Raw genomic sequence first — 18127 nt, forward strand, 5'->3', positions numbered from 1 at the left:
GGGTAGTGTAGACATACCCTTGGTTGTGTAGACATGCCCTTTGAGGCAGGAGGCATGGGTAAAATCCTGACCTCACTGTACTCAAATGTCAGAACTCCCATTGCCTTCAAGAAGGCAGAATCCGCCCTCTCCCCCTTCAGATATATTTGTGTAGCACCCAGCAAACTGGGGCCTCAATCCTGATTTAGGGACATGCCGGGTCTGGCAGAAAATATGACACTTTTCAGCAGTCACATTCTACATTTCATCCTGCAAGCAGCATGCTTGCACAGAGTGCAAAGGCTAAATTTACCTCCAGAAGTAGAAGACAACATGCACCTTTCTCTAAATCCTTGTACAATATGTTCCCCGTTTATTAGAGATAAAAACTGTGGCTGGATCATTGTTCTTATCTATGATTTTGATGTTTACAAATCCATCCTATTGTATGTGTACAAAACAAGTGGCAAGAGACACAATCCTATAAGTTGACAATGTAAAATGTTCTCCTTGCTGAATACTCTCTGATTCAATTATTTAACTGTGACGTATATGGATGGGTTATCCTGCTGTCTTTTGGAGCCTCTAATTCAATTTTTTAGTCACACGTACATAAACAAAGGTTTCTTTTTCAAAGACCCTCACGTGTTGAAGTCTCAGGTGTTACATAGAAATTGACGTTCACTCTTTTGCTTCAGTCTTCTTGCTTTGATGTTAATCTGTATGTAAACTAAGTTGCAATCTTAATATCATGAAGGCATGCATATGATTCTGGGGTTTGACAGTAGGAATAAGCTAGTTAACTGGTTTATGTTGCTCATGTTTCCTATTTCAGCTAGTACACTTGGAATAAGACCCTAGGAGTATATTTGCCCCTTGAGGCACACACATAACTCCTACTAACTTACACCAAAGGTGGATAGTAGAATAAAAATAAAATAGTGTGGTAGTGATAGCACAACATGTCTTAATGGTCTGTGCAGCTCCTAGTTATTTAAACAATCTTTTTCACCCTGCTCCAAATAGAAATGAAGTGGGGAGGAAGGAAAGTACACGTTATTCCCGTGATTTTTCAACGTGTCACAAAGTCCTCTTGCCATAAAAATGCCATGAAGAAGCCCCCTATTAAGCAATAATTTTGTGTTTGTCATGAGAATTTTATTTATGGTGGATTTGAAAACACTAGGACTTCTGTTAGGAAACGCAATTTTTCGAGTTCTTATTACAAAATGAAAAACTATTCTTCACGTCTTTATTTACACAATTGCTGTTTGCTAACTCTGTGGTAAGTACTGTAGTGCCCCATTTATTGAATAACATGTACTGAGTTCATATATTGTTATAAAAATGGGACCCTTCATAGAAGTTGCCAATATGTGAAATGTATGTAATATATTAAATGGTGATGTTAAGTACATGGAATAAACAGTTGAGTGTCAAAATAATCTGTCTTTACAGGAAAACATAGTACAAACTTTGTGAGCCGATATGATCCCAGGTTTAACAGCTGGATCCAACTTCCACCCATGCAAGAGAGGTAAAAACCTGCTACACATTTTTCACTATTTCTTTTGTTGTCCTAAGAAGAGCTGAAGATTGGCTTGGTTCTGGAAGGGAGGCAATGCTGTAGAAGTAGTAAAGACGTTGAAGATAAAATCTCAGTGTATCGTTATTTCTCTTTATGCTCCTAATTTTATTGAAGTATTCCAAATTCAAATATCGAAGGGTCAAATCCTTCAGTGCTGACTCCTGTAAAATTACCGTAATCTTCATGGGGGAGAGCTTCCTAAGTAAGCACTGCAGGATTGTGTCCTTTCTAAAGCCTCCAAAATATCCTGCAGAGTTTGTCTTTTTCGTTTTCTTGATGTTTGTTTGGTCATCGCCTCTCAGGCATATTGCATGAGCCAAACATCACCGAGGGTATGTCTACACTACAGCGTTAATTTGAGTTAACTTAATTCGAAATAGTTAATTCGAATTAAGCTAATTCGAAATAACACATCTATACACAAAAACTATTTTGAAATAGTGTTTTGCTATTACACTGAGTGGACCCTGAACCGAAGTTAAGGATGGCCGGAACCAGTGCCAGCAGGGCATCAGGTTAGGACTTAGTGGGTGGGGCTGCTGCCTGAGGCTAACTGAGCTCTGTGCTTAAAGGGACCCTACCCCCACCCTGGACAGACAGTTCTCAGGGTTCCCCACTTGCTTTTCTACCTCAATGAGGGACAGCAAAACAATCCTGTCTTGGAGTGCCCTGAGTGCCTGCACTCAGGACACCACAGCACTCGGCCACATGGAGCCAGAGTCTTGTAGGGTCATTGCCATCAGCCTGGCTGCACTTGCTGCAGGCTGCCATCCGGTGGTGTCAATCGGGGGCTGTCAGGAGGCCCAGTGGGAGAGCATCCACCCCAAGGAGCCCTCAGAACCACCTCACCCACCCACCGGGGGCTCGTACCTCACCCACCGGGGGCTCGTACCCCATTCCTCCCTCACGTCCTTCCACTCAACCCCTCCCTAGCCCCCCTTTCTGATGTCAAAAGACACGTTTTTTCATAAACATGAGCTGTCTTTATTTAACAAAATTTGGGACGGGGAGTGAAAGTCTGGGGAGACTGGGAAAAGGAGGTGGGAGACGGGAGGTGAGAGGGTGGGAGAGGGGAGGGGGAAAACTGTGAGGAAGGATCTGGTAGAGGGAAGCAAGGGAAGGAAGTGGGAGGGGAAGCTCAGCGCTCAGGGGTGGGGGTCTCATCAGGCCACATGTCTCCCAACACGGCAGGTGCAGGGGCCTCGGCGTCCCCGGGGGGATGGGGTGGAAGGTGTGGAGGTTGAGGTGGGGGTGTGGGGATTGAGGAGGAGGTTGAGGAAGGAGAGGTGGGGGGACAGGAGTGGGAAGAGGAACAGTAGCCTGGGTCAGGGCCCTCTGGTCCCGACTCACTGCCCCCCGGGGTGGCGCGGACCGTCCCGCCCCCCAGGATGCAGTCGATCGCAGGGAAGTAGGGGCAGGTGTCAGCCCCTGCTGTGGCGTCACCCCTGGTGGCCCTGGCGAACCCCTGCCGCAGCTCTTTAATTTTCAGGTGCACCTGCTCCTGGTGGCCTTTCTGGGCCATGGTGGCTGCTATGCGGCCACAGACGGCCGCATTCCTCCGCCTGGTGCAGAGATCATGGACATTGGGGGGCCTCCCCCCAAACCTCTATGAAGTCCATGATCTCCATACCAGTCCAGGAGGGCGCATGCCGTCTACAGCCCCTGGCTGGCCCCTGCATGCTGGGGGACTGGGCGGGGGACGGCTCGCTGGCACTGGCTGCCTGGCTCATTATGGGGCCACTGGGTCAGGGGCAGAGACTGCTGGGATGCCTGGCTCTGGCACGTGGCATTTGGCCAGAGTCTACCCCTTTAAGGGCTCCGGGGCTGGGGGAGAGGAGAGGAGTTTTCCTGCTTTGGCCCAGAGTGGCCACCAGGGGAAACTGGGAAAGGCTGGAGGCCAGCTAATTCGAATTAAGTGTCTACACAGCACTTATTTCGAATGAGCTATTTCGAATTTGGTGTTACTCTTCATAGAATGAGGTTTACCAAATTCAAATTAAGCACTCCGCTGTTTCGAATTAAATTCGAAATAGCGGTTTGCATGTATAGATAACAGCTGTTATTTCGAATTAAATTTGCAGTGTAGACACATGAGTGTGCAGTAGACACAGGACAGTTACAATATAATGTCAGTTATAGACAACAGAAACCTGGAGATCCCAGCCCTCCTTTGCGAGGGTGTGTGTGTGTGTGTGTGTGTGTGTGTGTGTGTGTGTGTGTGTGTGTGCGCGCAGTAGACACAGGACAGTTACAATATAATGTCAGTTATAGACAACAGAAACCTGGAGATCCCAGCCCTCCTTTGCGAGGGTGTGTGTGTGTGTGTGTGTGTGTGTGTGTGTGTGTGTGTGTGTGTGTGTGTGTGTGTGTGTGTGTGTGTGTGTGTGTGTGTGTGTGTGTGTGTGTGTGTGTGTGTGTGTGTGTTACTCCAGCAATTCAAAGATAGCCTAAACTTGACTTAGCTATCCAGAGCAGCCCCGCTCCTCTCTGCTCTTGATCTGCTGGCAGGAGTTGCAAATTAGAGCAGCCTTTGTGCTACTCTGATGGGCTATGTCTACACTGGCCCCTTCTTCGGAAAGGGCATGCTAATTTTGAACTTGGGAATAGGGAAATCCGCGGGGGATTTAAATATCCCCCGCGGGATTTAAATAAACATGGCCGCCGCTTTTTTTCCGGCTTGGGGAAAAGCTGGAAAAAAGCGTCTAGACTGGCGCAACCCTCCGGAATAAAGCCCTTTTCCGGAGGATCTCTTATTCCTACTTTGAAGTAGGAATAAGAGATCCTCCGGAAAAGGGCTTTATTCCAGAGGATCGCGCCAGTCTAGACGCTTTTTTCTGGCTTTTCCCCAAGCCGGAAAAAAAGCGGCGGCCATGTTTATTTAAATCCCGCAGGGGATATTTAAATCCCCCGCGGATTTCCCTATTCCCAAGTTCAAAATTAGCATGCCCCTTCCGAAGAAGGGGCCAGAGTAGACGTAGCCATTGTGTGTTATTTCAGAATAACATGTTGTTCTGAAATAACAAAGAGCATGTCTACACTACCAGGCTTTATTTCAATATAATGTCGAACTGGAGGACTTCTTACTCCAACTCATGGTAACCCTCATTTCATGAGGAGTAAGGGAAGTCGAAGGAAGTGTTCTTCCTTCAACTTTTTGCTGTGTAGACAGCGCCTAAAGCCAAGGTAAGCTATTTCAACATAAGCCAAGAAATTTCACCCAGCTCTAGTGGGTATCATACTTGCCATAGCCAAGTACATTGTAGTTTGTCGGGATGTAAGGGCAGAATTTGGACTGTTCTGGAGTACATTGGCACTGTATTTCCATATTTAGAAATACCTGGGATACTTTTTCCTGACTTTCAGATAATTAGGACAGCGGTGTTCTAATGAGGGCTATCAAGCTATTTTTACACAAACTGTGTTTACAACCTTAACTCAGTTTGAATAAAGATTTTGTTTCTGGGAGTTATATAAGATTTGATCCAGAAAACTAACAGTTTTGTGATGGGGTCTGATAGGCATCACTTTAGGGTTCCGCAAAGATAGGGGTTTTTCTGACAGAAACACCTCATACACTGTGGCAAACTCCATTATAATCATGTAAGAAGTGCCTGGATATATGCAGATCACCCAGTGAACTTTGACGTTGGCCTCTTTTCTTAGGGATTTTGAAGTCTGATCTAAATCCTCACTAGATCTTATGGGAGCAAAAGTCCTGCCTGTTGCCAACTCTTTACATTGCTGCCAGAGTGCTGCAAGCTCTAGGGAGTATTAAAGGCGGGGGGTAGTGCCAAGGGCCCACTGCCTTTAGCCCCACCCTTTGTGCCCTTGGCCCTGCCCTTTCCAGGCACCTTGCCCAGGGGCCCCATGGAGGCTGTCGGCTGTGGTGTTTCGCCTACATGTGTATCCAGACTTAAGGAATGGCAACAAGTGAGGCTTATTTGGATGAGAAAAGAGCCTTCTCATAGCTCAGAAAGGAGAAGGGTGGAATGGTGAAAGGAGGCAATAGTAGGACATCTGCGAGCCAGCTCAGTAGCACTAAAAACAGCGGAGAAAGTTTATATTTGTGTGTGCCTTAGTGTGACCTTAACTTTGTGTGTTGTATCGAGCAATATGCCAGATTTGCATGTGGTGCACTCACTGGTTTTGTGATATGAAAGAGAGCGAAATAAACTTCAGATGATCTGAGGAGGTGATGTTTGGATCTTGATTAGGAATGGGATTTAGATTTGAGGCAGAATCTGAGTTTAGTGATGAAATATTATGAGTTGTTCCTGTGGAAATTGGGCTAAAAAATGTTGGAAATCTTGTGGGGTTTTAGCTACGTCTGAACCAAGAGGTCCTGACTGTTTTGAGTATGACCACAGGACCAAAGTCATAGAAATCTGAACTATCTGAGAACTTGAAGCTGTCCTTTGGCCCCTAGGTTGTAGATTTGACCCATCTCTTCAGCAAACCTGCATAGTAGTTTCTTTGCTAGTTGCCTTTAGTGGTAGAGTGACATATTCCATAGGCAGCGTCAAGATAATTATTAAAGTACTTAGAGGCTTTCAGGGCCTGATACAGCACCCATCAAAATCATTTGGAAGACTGCCATTTGCTTCAGTGGGCATTGGATCAAAGCTCCTAGTGAAAGTTAGTTTTAGTATGTGGTGAGTTTTTACCAAGAACTATAAATCCTCTGGAGCCTTCTGACTGCTCAGTGTTTCCCCATTACTATGGTGATAAATTAATTGTTCAAAACAGTTAGTAGCTTACAATATTACAAAAAAAATGTAAAATGTAATGCTCTAATCGTAATTGTTCCTTTTGCTGGGAGCTTTAGAGTGAGATAATTAACCATTACCCCTTCCACTCAGGATTCATAACTCAGCCAATGGTCAGTTATCTCTGGATAGAGCCTCCGAGGACAGAAAATGTAGTTAGGGATTTCTAAAAACATGTGTTGTTATGTGTTAGACTGTAATGACTTCCTCAGAGGTACTACAACCTTTTCCATCACGTTCTAACAAGACAGGCTTTAGGAGACAATTTGTCTGATTACAGAACTGCAAAGCAGTCCAACCTCCACTCCTTACTCTGGCAAAATGCTTGGTAAAGTCAATAGAGAAACAAGGTGGGTGAAGTAGTATCTGTTATTGGACCAACTGCTGCTGGTGAGAGAACTTTTGAGCTCTTCTTCAAAGTCAGTGAGCTTTTTTTCCCAAGTAAAGAGTGCAGGATTAAGCCCTATATCGTCTGTTTAATGGATTCTTATGACTCATTATGGTCCATCAAGTCAAGACTGATATAGGGATTTTAATCTGAGAATAATCAACCAGATAAACGATAATGTCTCCTTTTTTAAATGCCTGTCAGGTAAATGTGGGTCTTGTGCACATGCAGTAAATTCTTAAGTGGAAAATCTGTGTAAAATCTGTGATGGATGAACTTTTATCTCATATGCTGAAATCCATATTAAACTTATCTCATTTTTGAGTTATAAAAAATACTCAAACGTCTAATCCCCATTAGGGAATCAGTGTCACAGCAGCATGTTTTGCTTTTTTCTTGAAGCCAGTTATTTTGTGCTGTTTGCTTGAATTAATATTTAGTATTTACTGCATATAACATTTTATGTGACTATGAAATAACTTCTTAGAAAGGCAAAATAAAAATTGCTCAGTCCTGCCTTCTTACTCCATCCAGTAACAGTAAATGGACCAAGATTCTGATCAAAGCACAATGGGATACTTTTTAAATTGCAGTGCATTTAAACAAGTAAATCCAATACAAGGAAATACCTTGATAGCAGTCATAATTGCCCAATCTATGGAATTCAAAGCTGCTAAATGTCAGACTCAAATGCTGTTGCTGCATCTGAAGAGTAACCATTAGGGTAACCAGATGTACAGTTTTTAACAGGAACCCCCAGTTGAAAAGGGACTCTGGTGCCTCCAGTCAGCACTACTGACTGGGCCATTTAAAAGTCTTGTCAGTGATGCTGGAGGGATAATGCAGGCTACTACCCACCTGTCCTGGCACCACAATGCACCCGGGAAGCAGCCAGCAGGTCCAGCTCCTCGTCAAGGGGGCCATGGAGTTCTGTGCGCTGCCCCACCCCAAGCACCAGCTCTGTACTTCCATTGGCCGGTTCCCAGCCAATAGCAGCTGTGAGGGCAATGCCTGTGGGCAAGAGAATTGCACAGCATCTCCTAATACCTCCCCCACCCCGCCTAGGTGCTGGACCTGCTGGAGCCAAGACAGAGCGGAGCCAGGACAGGCAAGGAGCCTGCCTTAGCCTCACTGTACCACTGACCAAGAGCACCTGAGGTAAGGCCATGCCCCGGTCTCCTAATCCCAACCCTGGCCTCCCCCAAATCCAGAGCCCCCTCATGCATCCCAATCCCCTCATCCCTGGCCCCACCTCAGAGCCCTTTCCCTCATCCCAGAGCCCTTGCTGCCCTGAACCTCAACCCCCTGCCTCAACCCACAGCACCTTCCTGCTTTCTGAATCCCTTGGTCCCAACCCCCAGCCTAGAGCCCCCTCCTTCACCCCAAACCTCTCATCCCCAGGCCCATCACAGATCCAGCACCCAGCCCAGAGCCCTCACCCTATCCCACATCGCAACCCTCTGCCTCAATCCGCAGTCCCCTCCCACATTTTGAATACTTCATCCTCACCCTTGCATCCCAGAGCCCTGTCCTGAACCCTTAATCCCTCATCTCAATTCCAGATCCCACACCCACAGCCAGAGACCTCACTCTCTCCCAACCCAGAGCTCCCTCCTGCACCCTGAACCTCTCATTTTTGGCCACACCCAACACTCTGCACCCCCAGTTAGAGTCCTCACCCCCTCTCGCATCACAGCCTGCTGACCCAGCCTAATGAAAGTGAGTGAGAGTAGGGGAGAGCAAGCCATCAAGGAAGGGGGAATGTAGTAGGTAGCGGGTAGGGCCTTAGGGAAGGGACGAGGCTAAGGTGTTCACCATTAGAAAGTTGGCAACCTTAACTAGTTTCAGCACAGAACTGCAGGTTACAACACCAAATATCATTCAAAACATTTCCATAATATTCCATTTTTCATTTAAAAGTTTTTATTTACAATTTCAGCTGTATTTTTAGAACCTAAAAAATACACCTTTGTATCAGTGCATGAGAAACAGAAAATGAAGCTGTTTAGAAGCTGCCAGTCTTGTTTCATTGTCCCAAGTCAAGTGAAATGAAAAAGTAAAGAAAACAATAAAATAACTTGATCTATGGATTCAGTAATAATGTAAGTAAAAATAATACTTGTCCTTAAAAAATAGACTAAACCTAATAGTATTCTTTCAAAAGATCCACACTTTATTATGACTTCTAGTAACATTAGTAGCTATTCAATCTAAAATTGGCATCAAATGTAGTATTTCTGGGCATAAATTTACTTCCCAGGTACACCATGTAAAATTTATTTAAGTTCATTATGAGGTCTTTTTCACTATCAAGTATTGGTTATTGAAGCATCAAGTATTGGTTACTGCTGGAGGCAGACTGCAGGACTAGTAGTAGACCAGTATTCTCATCCACAGTAATAGTACACTATAATTTTTCTTGCTAGAGAGGAGACACTTTTCATATTATATAGTCTGGAGCACATTTTACAGCAATTAAAAGACTTAACTGTGCACTGCTTTTACACAGTGCTCTTATAAAGTATTTTATGGAGAAAAAAGATGAGGGTAACTTGAAATCCTTGCTGTTGGAGTTTCTGCATATATACACACATTTAATCAGAAGACTGAAGCATGCTATTTCTTTTTTGCTCCTAACAGTGACACTCTGTGGATGAAACCAGGAGTACACTTATAGGACAATATTAAGTTAGGTTTTTTTCTTAAAATCGTAAGATCTTCCAGTTATATACCTAGAGCTGTATATTGAGCTTAGACAAAAGTAAAAAGAGTCTGCCAGTTATGTAGATGTTTATTTTTTTAATGTCAGAGTGTAATGTATAAGCACCTTGTGTATTGCTGATACTCTGCAAATAACTAATTCACATACACAATTCTGCAAAAAGAAAGTTGTTAATTAAAATATACTTCATTTGATTGGACAATTGCATGCCTCCTACTTCTAGTAAAAGCTGTACAGGCCTCCAAAACTATCAAGCAGAAGGAGAATGTAATATATTTTGGCAACAAAACCACGTTATAATTTATAGGTTGCTACATACTAAAATGGCCATGGTTATTAATAATATATATGTCTGGAGCCATTCCTCAGCCATCTTCTGCTTTGTTTGCTTTTGGTAATAGGTATGAAGTAAGGATGTTAGGAGGCAGGTAATTGGGTAATCGTGTAGTCAATAAAAATTCTACAGCCTACACGATTAGTCGATGGAATTTAAATGTAGTAGCAGTCAGGCGCGCAGGCTGAGGCTCATGTACATTTCAAAACAGAAGCGTGGCATAGAGTCCTGGGCCAGTGGCAGACTCAGAATCCCCCACTGGTCCTAAGCTCCACGTGGCATTTCAATCTTTGCCCCTGCTAAGGCTCTTGTACATTTCAAAGGCGGAACACCACATGCCATTTCCACATTTGAAATGTAGCTACAGCCAGGTGGGCTTTTGCTACATGTCAAAGCGGAAGCGCCCTTTTTGACTAATCGAATAGTCGATGGATTAGTTGATTAGTTGGTTTGATTAGTTGGTTAATCTAATTTTAACATCCCTACTCCAAATCATTTCTGCCCCAGAGTAAGAATAAGTTGTAAGCAGCTAGATCACATCAGACTTGGTCATTCTACTTCCTTGACTGACTCTTCAAAGGGTGGCAATACACAGGATTTGAGATTTCAGTTTAATGTGGAGGATTACGCCTACTGTTTAGCCTCACTAACACCCACGTAGAGCCTCCACTCACCTTGTGCTCACTGCTTTGCTCCTTGCGAAGACTTGCAGGATAGAGGCCTAAGTAAAACTTGACAATCTCTGTGATGCCTTTATGATTCAAAGATTCTCCTTCTCAAATTTGGATGCTTAGATATCCATTTAGGTGCCTTATTTTAGCTACACAAGTTTGAAATACTTGCCCCGTTGCTTTCTTTAGAAGCTATAGTTACAATATATTAATTGTAATATATAATATGTCATTTACATGGCCTAATTGCAACTGTACCTAATAGTATCTAGGCTCTGACTCCCTTTGGTGGTGTTGCAAAAATAAGGCCTAGAGGAATGGGCTCTTCAAATGTTGTCAGTCTAAATTATGTATTAGTCCTAGGGTGTGTCTAGACTACAGAATTTTGTCGACAAAAGTGGACTTTTGTCGACAAAACTATACCTGCGTCTACACTTCCGCTGAGTTCTGTCGACATAACGTCGACAGAACTCAGCAGTTTTGTCGACGCTGGTAAACCTCATTTTACGAGGCATAACGCCTTTTGTCGACAGAGTTCTGTCGACAGAAGGTGTTATTGCATGTAGGGTTGTGTCTAGACTACAGGGTTTTGTCGACAAAGCAGCTTGCTTTGTCGACAAAACTGAATGTAGTCTAGACGCTCTTTGTCGACAGAAGTTTTGTCGACAGATACTGTCAACAAAACTTCTGTCAACAAAACCCTGTAGTCTAGACGTACCCCCAGGGTACGTCTAGACTACATGCCTCTGTCGCCAGAGGCATGTAGATTAGGCTACCAGACATAGTAAAATGAAGCGGCGATTTAAATAATTGCCGCTTCATTTCAATTTACATGGCTGCTGCGCTGAGCAAACAAACAGCTTATCCTGGGATGAGGTATACCTGGGTGGTCGACAAATACCTTTGATGTCGACACCCGCACGTCCAGACTATCGCGCTGAGCCGACAAACAGCTGATCAGCTGTTTGTCGGCTCAGCGCGGCAGCCATGTAAATTTAAATGAAGCGGCGATTATTTAAATCGCTGCTTCATTTTACTATGTCTGGTAGCCTAATCTACATGCCTCTGGCAACAGAGGCATTTAGTCTAGACGTACCCCTAGTGTACAGCTGCTCGGCACTGTTTTCCTCCTCATATTGATGCTTGTTATAACTAAAGAGCCTGATTCTGCAATTCTTACTCTGGAAAATCTCCCATTAACATCAAAAGAGTAAGGATTGTCCCAAACTAGGAAAGTCTCAAAACACCCCCAATACTCTGTTTTTATTCCAATGGTAAACATTTAACATTAATTTTGAAGAATCCAGGAAAGCAAACTATAGAAGTTCTGTCAGCACACACTCCTAAGCAGGAACAATAATCAGTTTCCTGTGTACCTGTATTGCATGTGAAACCAGGCAGATGGCTAAAACTTTGTTCAGAGTTAGTTAGTTGGACCTTTGTGAGTTAAAGGGCAGAAATGTAATACTGTGCCTATCTTAAGGAAAGTTGTTCTATTTTCAGTACTATAGAAAGAAGAAAAAATGATAATTGAAGAAAAATTTTGATGATGTGGTTCTCTTAGTAAATTGGGAACAATGACCCTTGAAGGACCATAAAGAAAGTGAATGTCAAGATAATTTATTATTGTTACATTATCTACCTCATTTTTCACTTTGTCTTACTGAGTTGTTATATCCTTACAAAGTAACAAATGCCCTAAACATTAATAAGCACTTTTTTATCCTTCAGTGGTATTAAAGGCAACAAATGCTTTGGGGGGGGGGAAGATATTCCTCTTACCAGATATATATGTGTTAATTGTTTTGATACTAAAAGCATAGTATTCATTTGATGCAGAACACATATTTGATTAGCTAACTAGATCCAATCTTTAAATGACCCTAAACATTTGAAACCCACAGACACCCTTTTTTTGAAGTAGAACTTCAAGTAGCATCTAATTTAGTTCACAGAGTGGAATGAAAGAATTGTCCTAGTAACTAATTGGATTATTATTTTTATTTATTTATTTTTTACTCTAGGAGAGCCAGTTTCTATGCATGTCGGCTTGATAAGAACTTATATGTGATTGGTGGAAGAAATGAAACTGGATACTTGTCCAGTGTGGAATGCTATAACTTAGAGACAAATGAATGGCGTTATGTATCTTCTTTACCACAACCTTTGGCAGCGCATGCAGGAGCAGTGCACAATGGCAAGATATATATTTCAGGCAAGTCTCTTTTCCAAATACTGCTACATACAAAACTTCACAGGCAAATTCCAGTTTCAAGGCAGCATCTTCATTTACGTTTAATTAATGAAAATATATTTTCTTTGTAGGGGGTGTTCATAATGGAGAATATGTCCCCTGGCTATACTGCTATGACCCTGTTATGGATGTCTGGGCCCGAAAACAGGACATGAACACAAAGCGAGCAATCCACGCTTTGGCTGTAATGAATGATCGACTGTATGCAATTGGAGGAAACCATTTGAAAGGTCGCCTTTTTATAGCAAAACAATATTTCAGTGTCCTGTCTCAGTACAGAGGATATTTCTGTTAGCAAGTAATTGTTAAATTAAGTTTAAAAACCTTGCAACACAATTTAACAGGATGCTCGAGCCAGCAGTTTTAAAACATCTTATGCAAATTATTTCAAAATTATAACAGTACATTAAATGTATGAGTAATGAATGCTTTGGATAATAAAAAAATAGGAGCTTCCATTACTCAGAAGCATGGACAATTTGTCATTACCATGAATTCAGTGAAACAAATAGATTATTCTTTGACCCAAAAGTAACAGCAATATTTTCCTCTGTAAAACATTTTCTGAGATGTGAAATAAGAGTTTTATTCAGAGCTGCACAGAGAAACAAACTCCTGATTTAATGAAAAAACATCCATTAAATGTTAGGACTAGAGACTTTTTAATATTAAATGTAGCCTGTGAATTTTAATTCTTTACTAATTCTGCTTAAAAGTTTCTTCTTTTCATCTTTTAAAAGCTTTTCTTTAATGACCTAGTGTTCTCTTTTCAATTTGTAAATGCCAATCCCTTCAATGTTAAAAGGATGCTGTCCAATCTAGTCAGTTTAAAAAATGAATTTAAAGAAATTTCACACACTTCTCCTGCCCCAGTGTCTCCCTGACAATGTCTGTTATTTTATAATCAAATTTGTTTATTTGTTTTGTGTCCACAAAGCCACGCAGACAAAAGGGGAAACTAACTGGCAATGCTGGAGAAGCAGTGAAAATGACTATGGGTAAAATTTTCAAAAGTGCCTAAATGACTTAGGAGCCTAAGTCCCAATGAAATCTTAAGTCACTCTGGGTATGCCTTCATTACAAGTAATGGTATGATTGTAGAATGCATAGTTTTAATCAAGCTAATATGGGGAAAAATAGGACGGTGTCTACACTATAAGCAAAGGGTGTGATTCTCTTGCTTGGTTACACATACTCAAGCTACCTCTCATCAAGATACCACGATACCATTGTAAACCTCATTTTTTGAGGAATACAGGCTCTGTCAAAAACGGGTTTATTTTTCAACAGATCTCTGTCTAGACTGCTGGGTTTTTTTTTGTTTGTTTGTTTTGGGGGTTTTTTTTCCCGAAAAAGCTCCATGTCGAAAAAAGTGGCGGCCATGTTTATGCTAATGAAGCACGGGATATTTAAATCCCTGCCTCATTAGCAATTTCGACGTGCCTAATCTACATCTCTCTGTCGACAAAGAGGTGTCGTCTAGATGTACCCATACAGACCAAGGGAATCTTAAAGTCCTCTCAGTAAACAGAAGTAAGTAAGCAGCAAGTCTCCTCAGTAAATGGCACTGTAGACATAATGGCTCTAAGCCAAGTGCAGAACTGGTTCCGCTAGATCTATGCAGCCTACAGAAGAGGCCGAAGGAAAGGAAAAGCAGCTTATGTGTATGCTGCACTCCAGAAAATCAGGTCAGTTTTAGGTGCCAAATTTGAAAATGTTGATCTCTGAGTACTTTGAAATGTTGGTCTTTGAAAATCCTCACTCCTGAGTGGCATAGTTAACCCAACCTAACCTCTGGTGAAAACAGCAATAGGTTGACAGAAGAAGTCTGAAGCCTTCCATCAACCTAGCTTCTACCTCTCAGAGAGACACATTAACTATAGAGATGGGAACCCATGCCATTGCTGTCAAGTCTATACAATCACTGAAACTGCATGGCTGTAGAGGGTTAAGTGTAGACATACATAGTCTTATTCCCATAGAGCGCCAACATTCTTTTTTCTGTTGGAATAACAAAATTCAGAGATATGTAAAAACTGTAAATGTTCCCCTCTTCATTTCTTCTTTTAGGCTTTGTTTTCTTCCCTGCAACAGAGGGAAATCAAAAAGTAAAGGGACTGAGTTGCAGCACTATATGCATTTAATGAAAGAGAGTACACTTACATATTTTTAGTATTCTCCCAGAGGAGTTTTTTCATTGGACTTTTAATGTTTTATAAATAGAGAATCAGATTGTCAACTGGTATTCATTATCATCATTCCAGTTTACTTCACAGGAATAGCACAACTATACACTAGCTGAAGATTCAGCCTTAAGATCTGACCCCTCTAGTCAATATGGGTGTTGCAAGCAAAGTTGACAAATGTTCCATAGAGTAACAAAATATTAAAGTGCATTTGAACATGTGTTGATTAAAATTAAAATGAACTGTTCTGCACACTTTAGTAAGGTCTCTTTACTCAGGAAGTTGTGACCACAGTTCATTTCTGCATCTCCCAGTTTCATTGGACAAATAAAATCACATTGATGTATGACTAAGACTATATTTTTATTGTAATGTACCAAAATTGTTTGGACTCTTCAGATTTAGGATATTTGATAAGAGGAAATGTTGTCTAATGGGTGCATGGATACCAGTTATCTATTTCTAACTGATCACACAATCTCTGTGTGAACTTGGGCAAATCATTTAACATCTGTGGTCCTCAATTTATCCATCTATAAAGCGGCAATAATACAATTTACCTCAGAGGGGCATTGTGAGAATTATAGCATCTTAGGAGACTTTGCAGTCTAAACTATAAGACAGTAAATTCGAAACTACTCTTTGACCCTTTCTAAAAAATTCACAGACTTGATCTGTGAGAGAAGTTACTGTTTCCAGTCTAACAAGCTGTTATAAAAAAAAGCCAAACAATGGGGTTTATACTTCTAAAAATTATTCTAACTTTTGTCCATTCATAATTCATAATGGCTTAACATAAAGATCTCAGAATTATGTGATGTATTGTTCCGCAATGTAATCTGGACCACAAATCTAGTTTTGCCTTTTTTGAGGACCTAATTCTTTTTATATATAAATTGTTTGTAGGTCTTGATTGTTCAGTTCTGCTTTTATCTTGTATAGCCATCTACATTTGTGCAATCACTTTACAGCCATTTTGCACAATTATAAATGATTCCACAAGGTACAAAGCAGTGGAGAATTAACTTCAGACAACCCAGGTGCCTCAGATCTCCTTGACAATCTGGATACAGACCTGCAAATGGCACAAATACAACAGTGGTGCTGGCATTACTAGGTGCTCCTTTCCTGAAGAGTGGTGTCATATGGCTTCTCTTATGTGACTTCTTCATTCTTTCCTTGCTGAGCATTCTCTGATGGTGATTTCTAGCAATTACTCGTCATCTCTAAGGCTCTGTTTACACTGGGAAATTATTTTGAAATAATTACTCCCAAAATAACTATTTCAAAATAGTGTGTCCATGCTACAAGGCACTATCTAAATAGCACAGAATTATATCAAAATAGCACATCCACACTGATTGGAGCCTGTATGAAATTTAGAGCCCTTCCTCCTCCCCCCGGAAGCATTCTGGGGAGGGCACCAGGAGAGCAGTCACTTTCTGTTGCTGCTTCCTGAGGCTAGCTGAAACTCGTGCTTAAAGTGGCTCCTCTCTACAGTGTTGTCTCACACACCACTTCTTCACTGCCTACCTTCTGGAGAAATACACAAACTCACACCATGTGCTCTGGTTCCCCTTGCGAAGGCCACAGCACTCGTCATGGTGCCAGAGCTGCTGCAAAGCAGTCACCAGCTCTTGGGCCTCCTGCTGTGCATCATGGTGCAGAACATGCAGACTGTCCACATGGTGCTGCAAGAACCAGCCTTGACTGGGGGACCTCTTCACCCAGGCCCTGGTGCTCCTCATGTACCACATTCCCTTCCGTCCTCCGCTGTGCACCATGCTGCACCGCTTCCGTCGATGGGAGACCAGTTCCAACTTGTGGGACCGCATCGTCACAGAGCGGTGGGACAACCAGCAGTGGCTCCAGAACTTCCATGTGCAGAAGGCCACCTTCCACGAGTTCTGCAAGTGGCTCACCCCTGCCCTCTGGTTATGGGACACTCGGATGCCACCCGCCATCCCGTTCCAGAAGTGAGTCACCATCACACTTGGGAAGTTTACCACTCTGGACAGCTGCTGCTTTGTCGAGAACCAGTTCAGCCTAGGGAGATTCACAGTCGGGGCTGTGCTCATGCAGATTTGATTCTTTTACTATTTTACCAGGAGCATGATGAAGCACTGGAATGGGTTCTCTAGGGAGGTGGTGGAATCTCCATCCCTAGAGGTTTTTCAGTCCCGGTTTGACCAAGCCCTGGCTGGGATGGTTTAGCTGGGTTTGGTCCTGCTTTGGGCAGAGGGTTGGACTGAATGCCCACCTGAGGGCTCTTGTAATCCTATGAGTCTATTTTTCTATGATTCTGTAGGTGGCCAAGGTCATCAATGCCATCCTGTTGCCGAGGATCATCACCCTGGGTCACACTGACCCCATCGTCACTGGCTTTGCTGCCATGGGATTCTCCATATGCGGGGGCGGAGTGGCATTGACGGCATCCACATCCCCATTCTGGCCCCTGACCAACATGCCTCCTTCATATATAAATAAGAAGGGGTATTTTTCCATCATGCTGCAGGCTCTTATGGACCACAGGGTCTAGTTCACAGACATTTATGTCAGGTGGTCGGGGAAGCTGTGCAATGCTCATGTCTTCCAGAACTCAAGCCTCTTCCACAGGATACACGCCAGCACTTTTTTCCCCTACTACACCATCGGGGTTGGGCAAGTGGACATGCGCATGTGCATCCTGGGCGACGAAGCCCTACACAGGAAGCATGGACCCCACCAAAGAGACCTTCAACACCAGGCTGAGCAGGTGCGCCACATGGTTGTGGAAGGTGCCTTCGGCCGCCTCAAGGGGAGGTTGCAGAGTCTCCTCATCTGATAGGACCTTGACGATCAGAACATCCCCAAGGTGGTGGTGGCCTACAATATATGCATGAACAAGGGGGAGACTTTCCTGCCATGGTGGGTAACAGAGACTGAGGGGTTGTCCAGGACTGTTGAACAGCCGGGCACCACTGCCATTTGGCAGGCCCATCAAGGGGCTGTGCTCATTGGGGAGGCCTTGAGGGAGAGTTTCAGCCAAGGCCACTTGTGTGACTCTCCCCCAGACCTCTCCACAAGGGGCCTCTGCCTTGCCCCTGTGTGCCCTTCCTCCCCCACCACTCCCTTCCCCTGCCCTCCCTTTTTACCTCCACCCCCACCCCCGGCTGACCAAATAATCAAGCCTTTTTTGTTTGGAAAAATAACCTGATATTTTTATTTGAGGAATATACAACAGGGAGTATTGAGGAAAG

The 18127-nt window shown here is 43.1% G+C and overlaps 1 protein-coding gene across 2 annotated transcripts in view; it reads left to right on the forward strand.

The window, feature by feature from the left end:
* Positions 1 to 18127, forward strand: part of KLHL14 (kelch like family member 14) — a 94780-nt gene that overhangs the window by 67123 nt on the left and 9530 nt on the right. For both annotated transcript variants that reach the window (XM_006113619.4, XM_075920759.1), the window contains exons 5-7: positions 1438 to 1516; positions 12473 to 12663; positions 12774 to 12932. In XM_006113619.4, coding sequence (XP_006113681.2) covers positions 1438 to 1516; positions 12473 to 12663; positions 12774 to 12932 — 429 coding nt within the window. The remainder of the gene's footprint in view (positions 1 to 1437; positions 1517 to 12472; positions 12664 to 12773; positions 12933 to 18127) is intronic.

This window comes from Pelodiscus sinensis, chromosome 2, assembly GCF_049634645.1.
Source record: "Pelodiscus sinensis isolate JC-2024 chromosome 2, ASM4963464v1, whole genome shotgun sequence".
Classification (NCBI taxonomy): Eukaryota; Metazoa; Chordata; order Testudines; family Trionychidae; genus Pelodiscus; species Pelodiscus sinensis.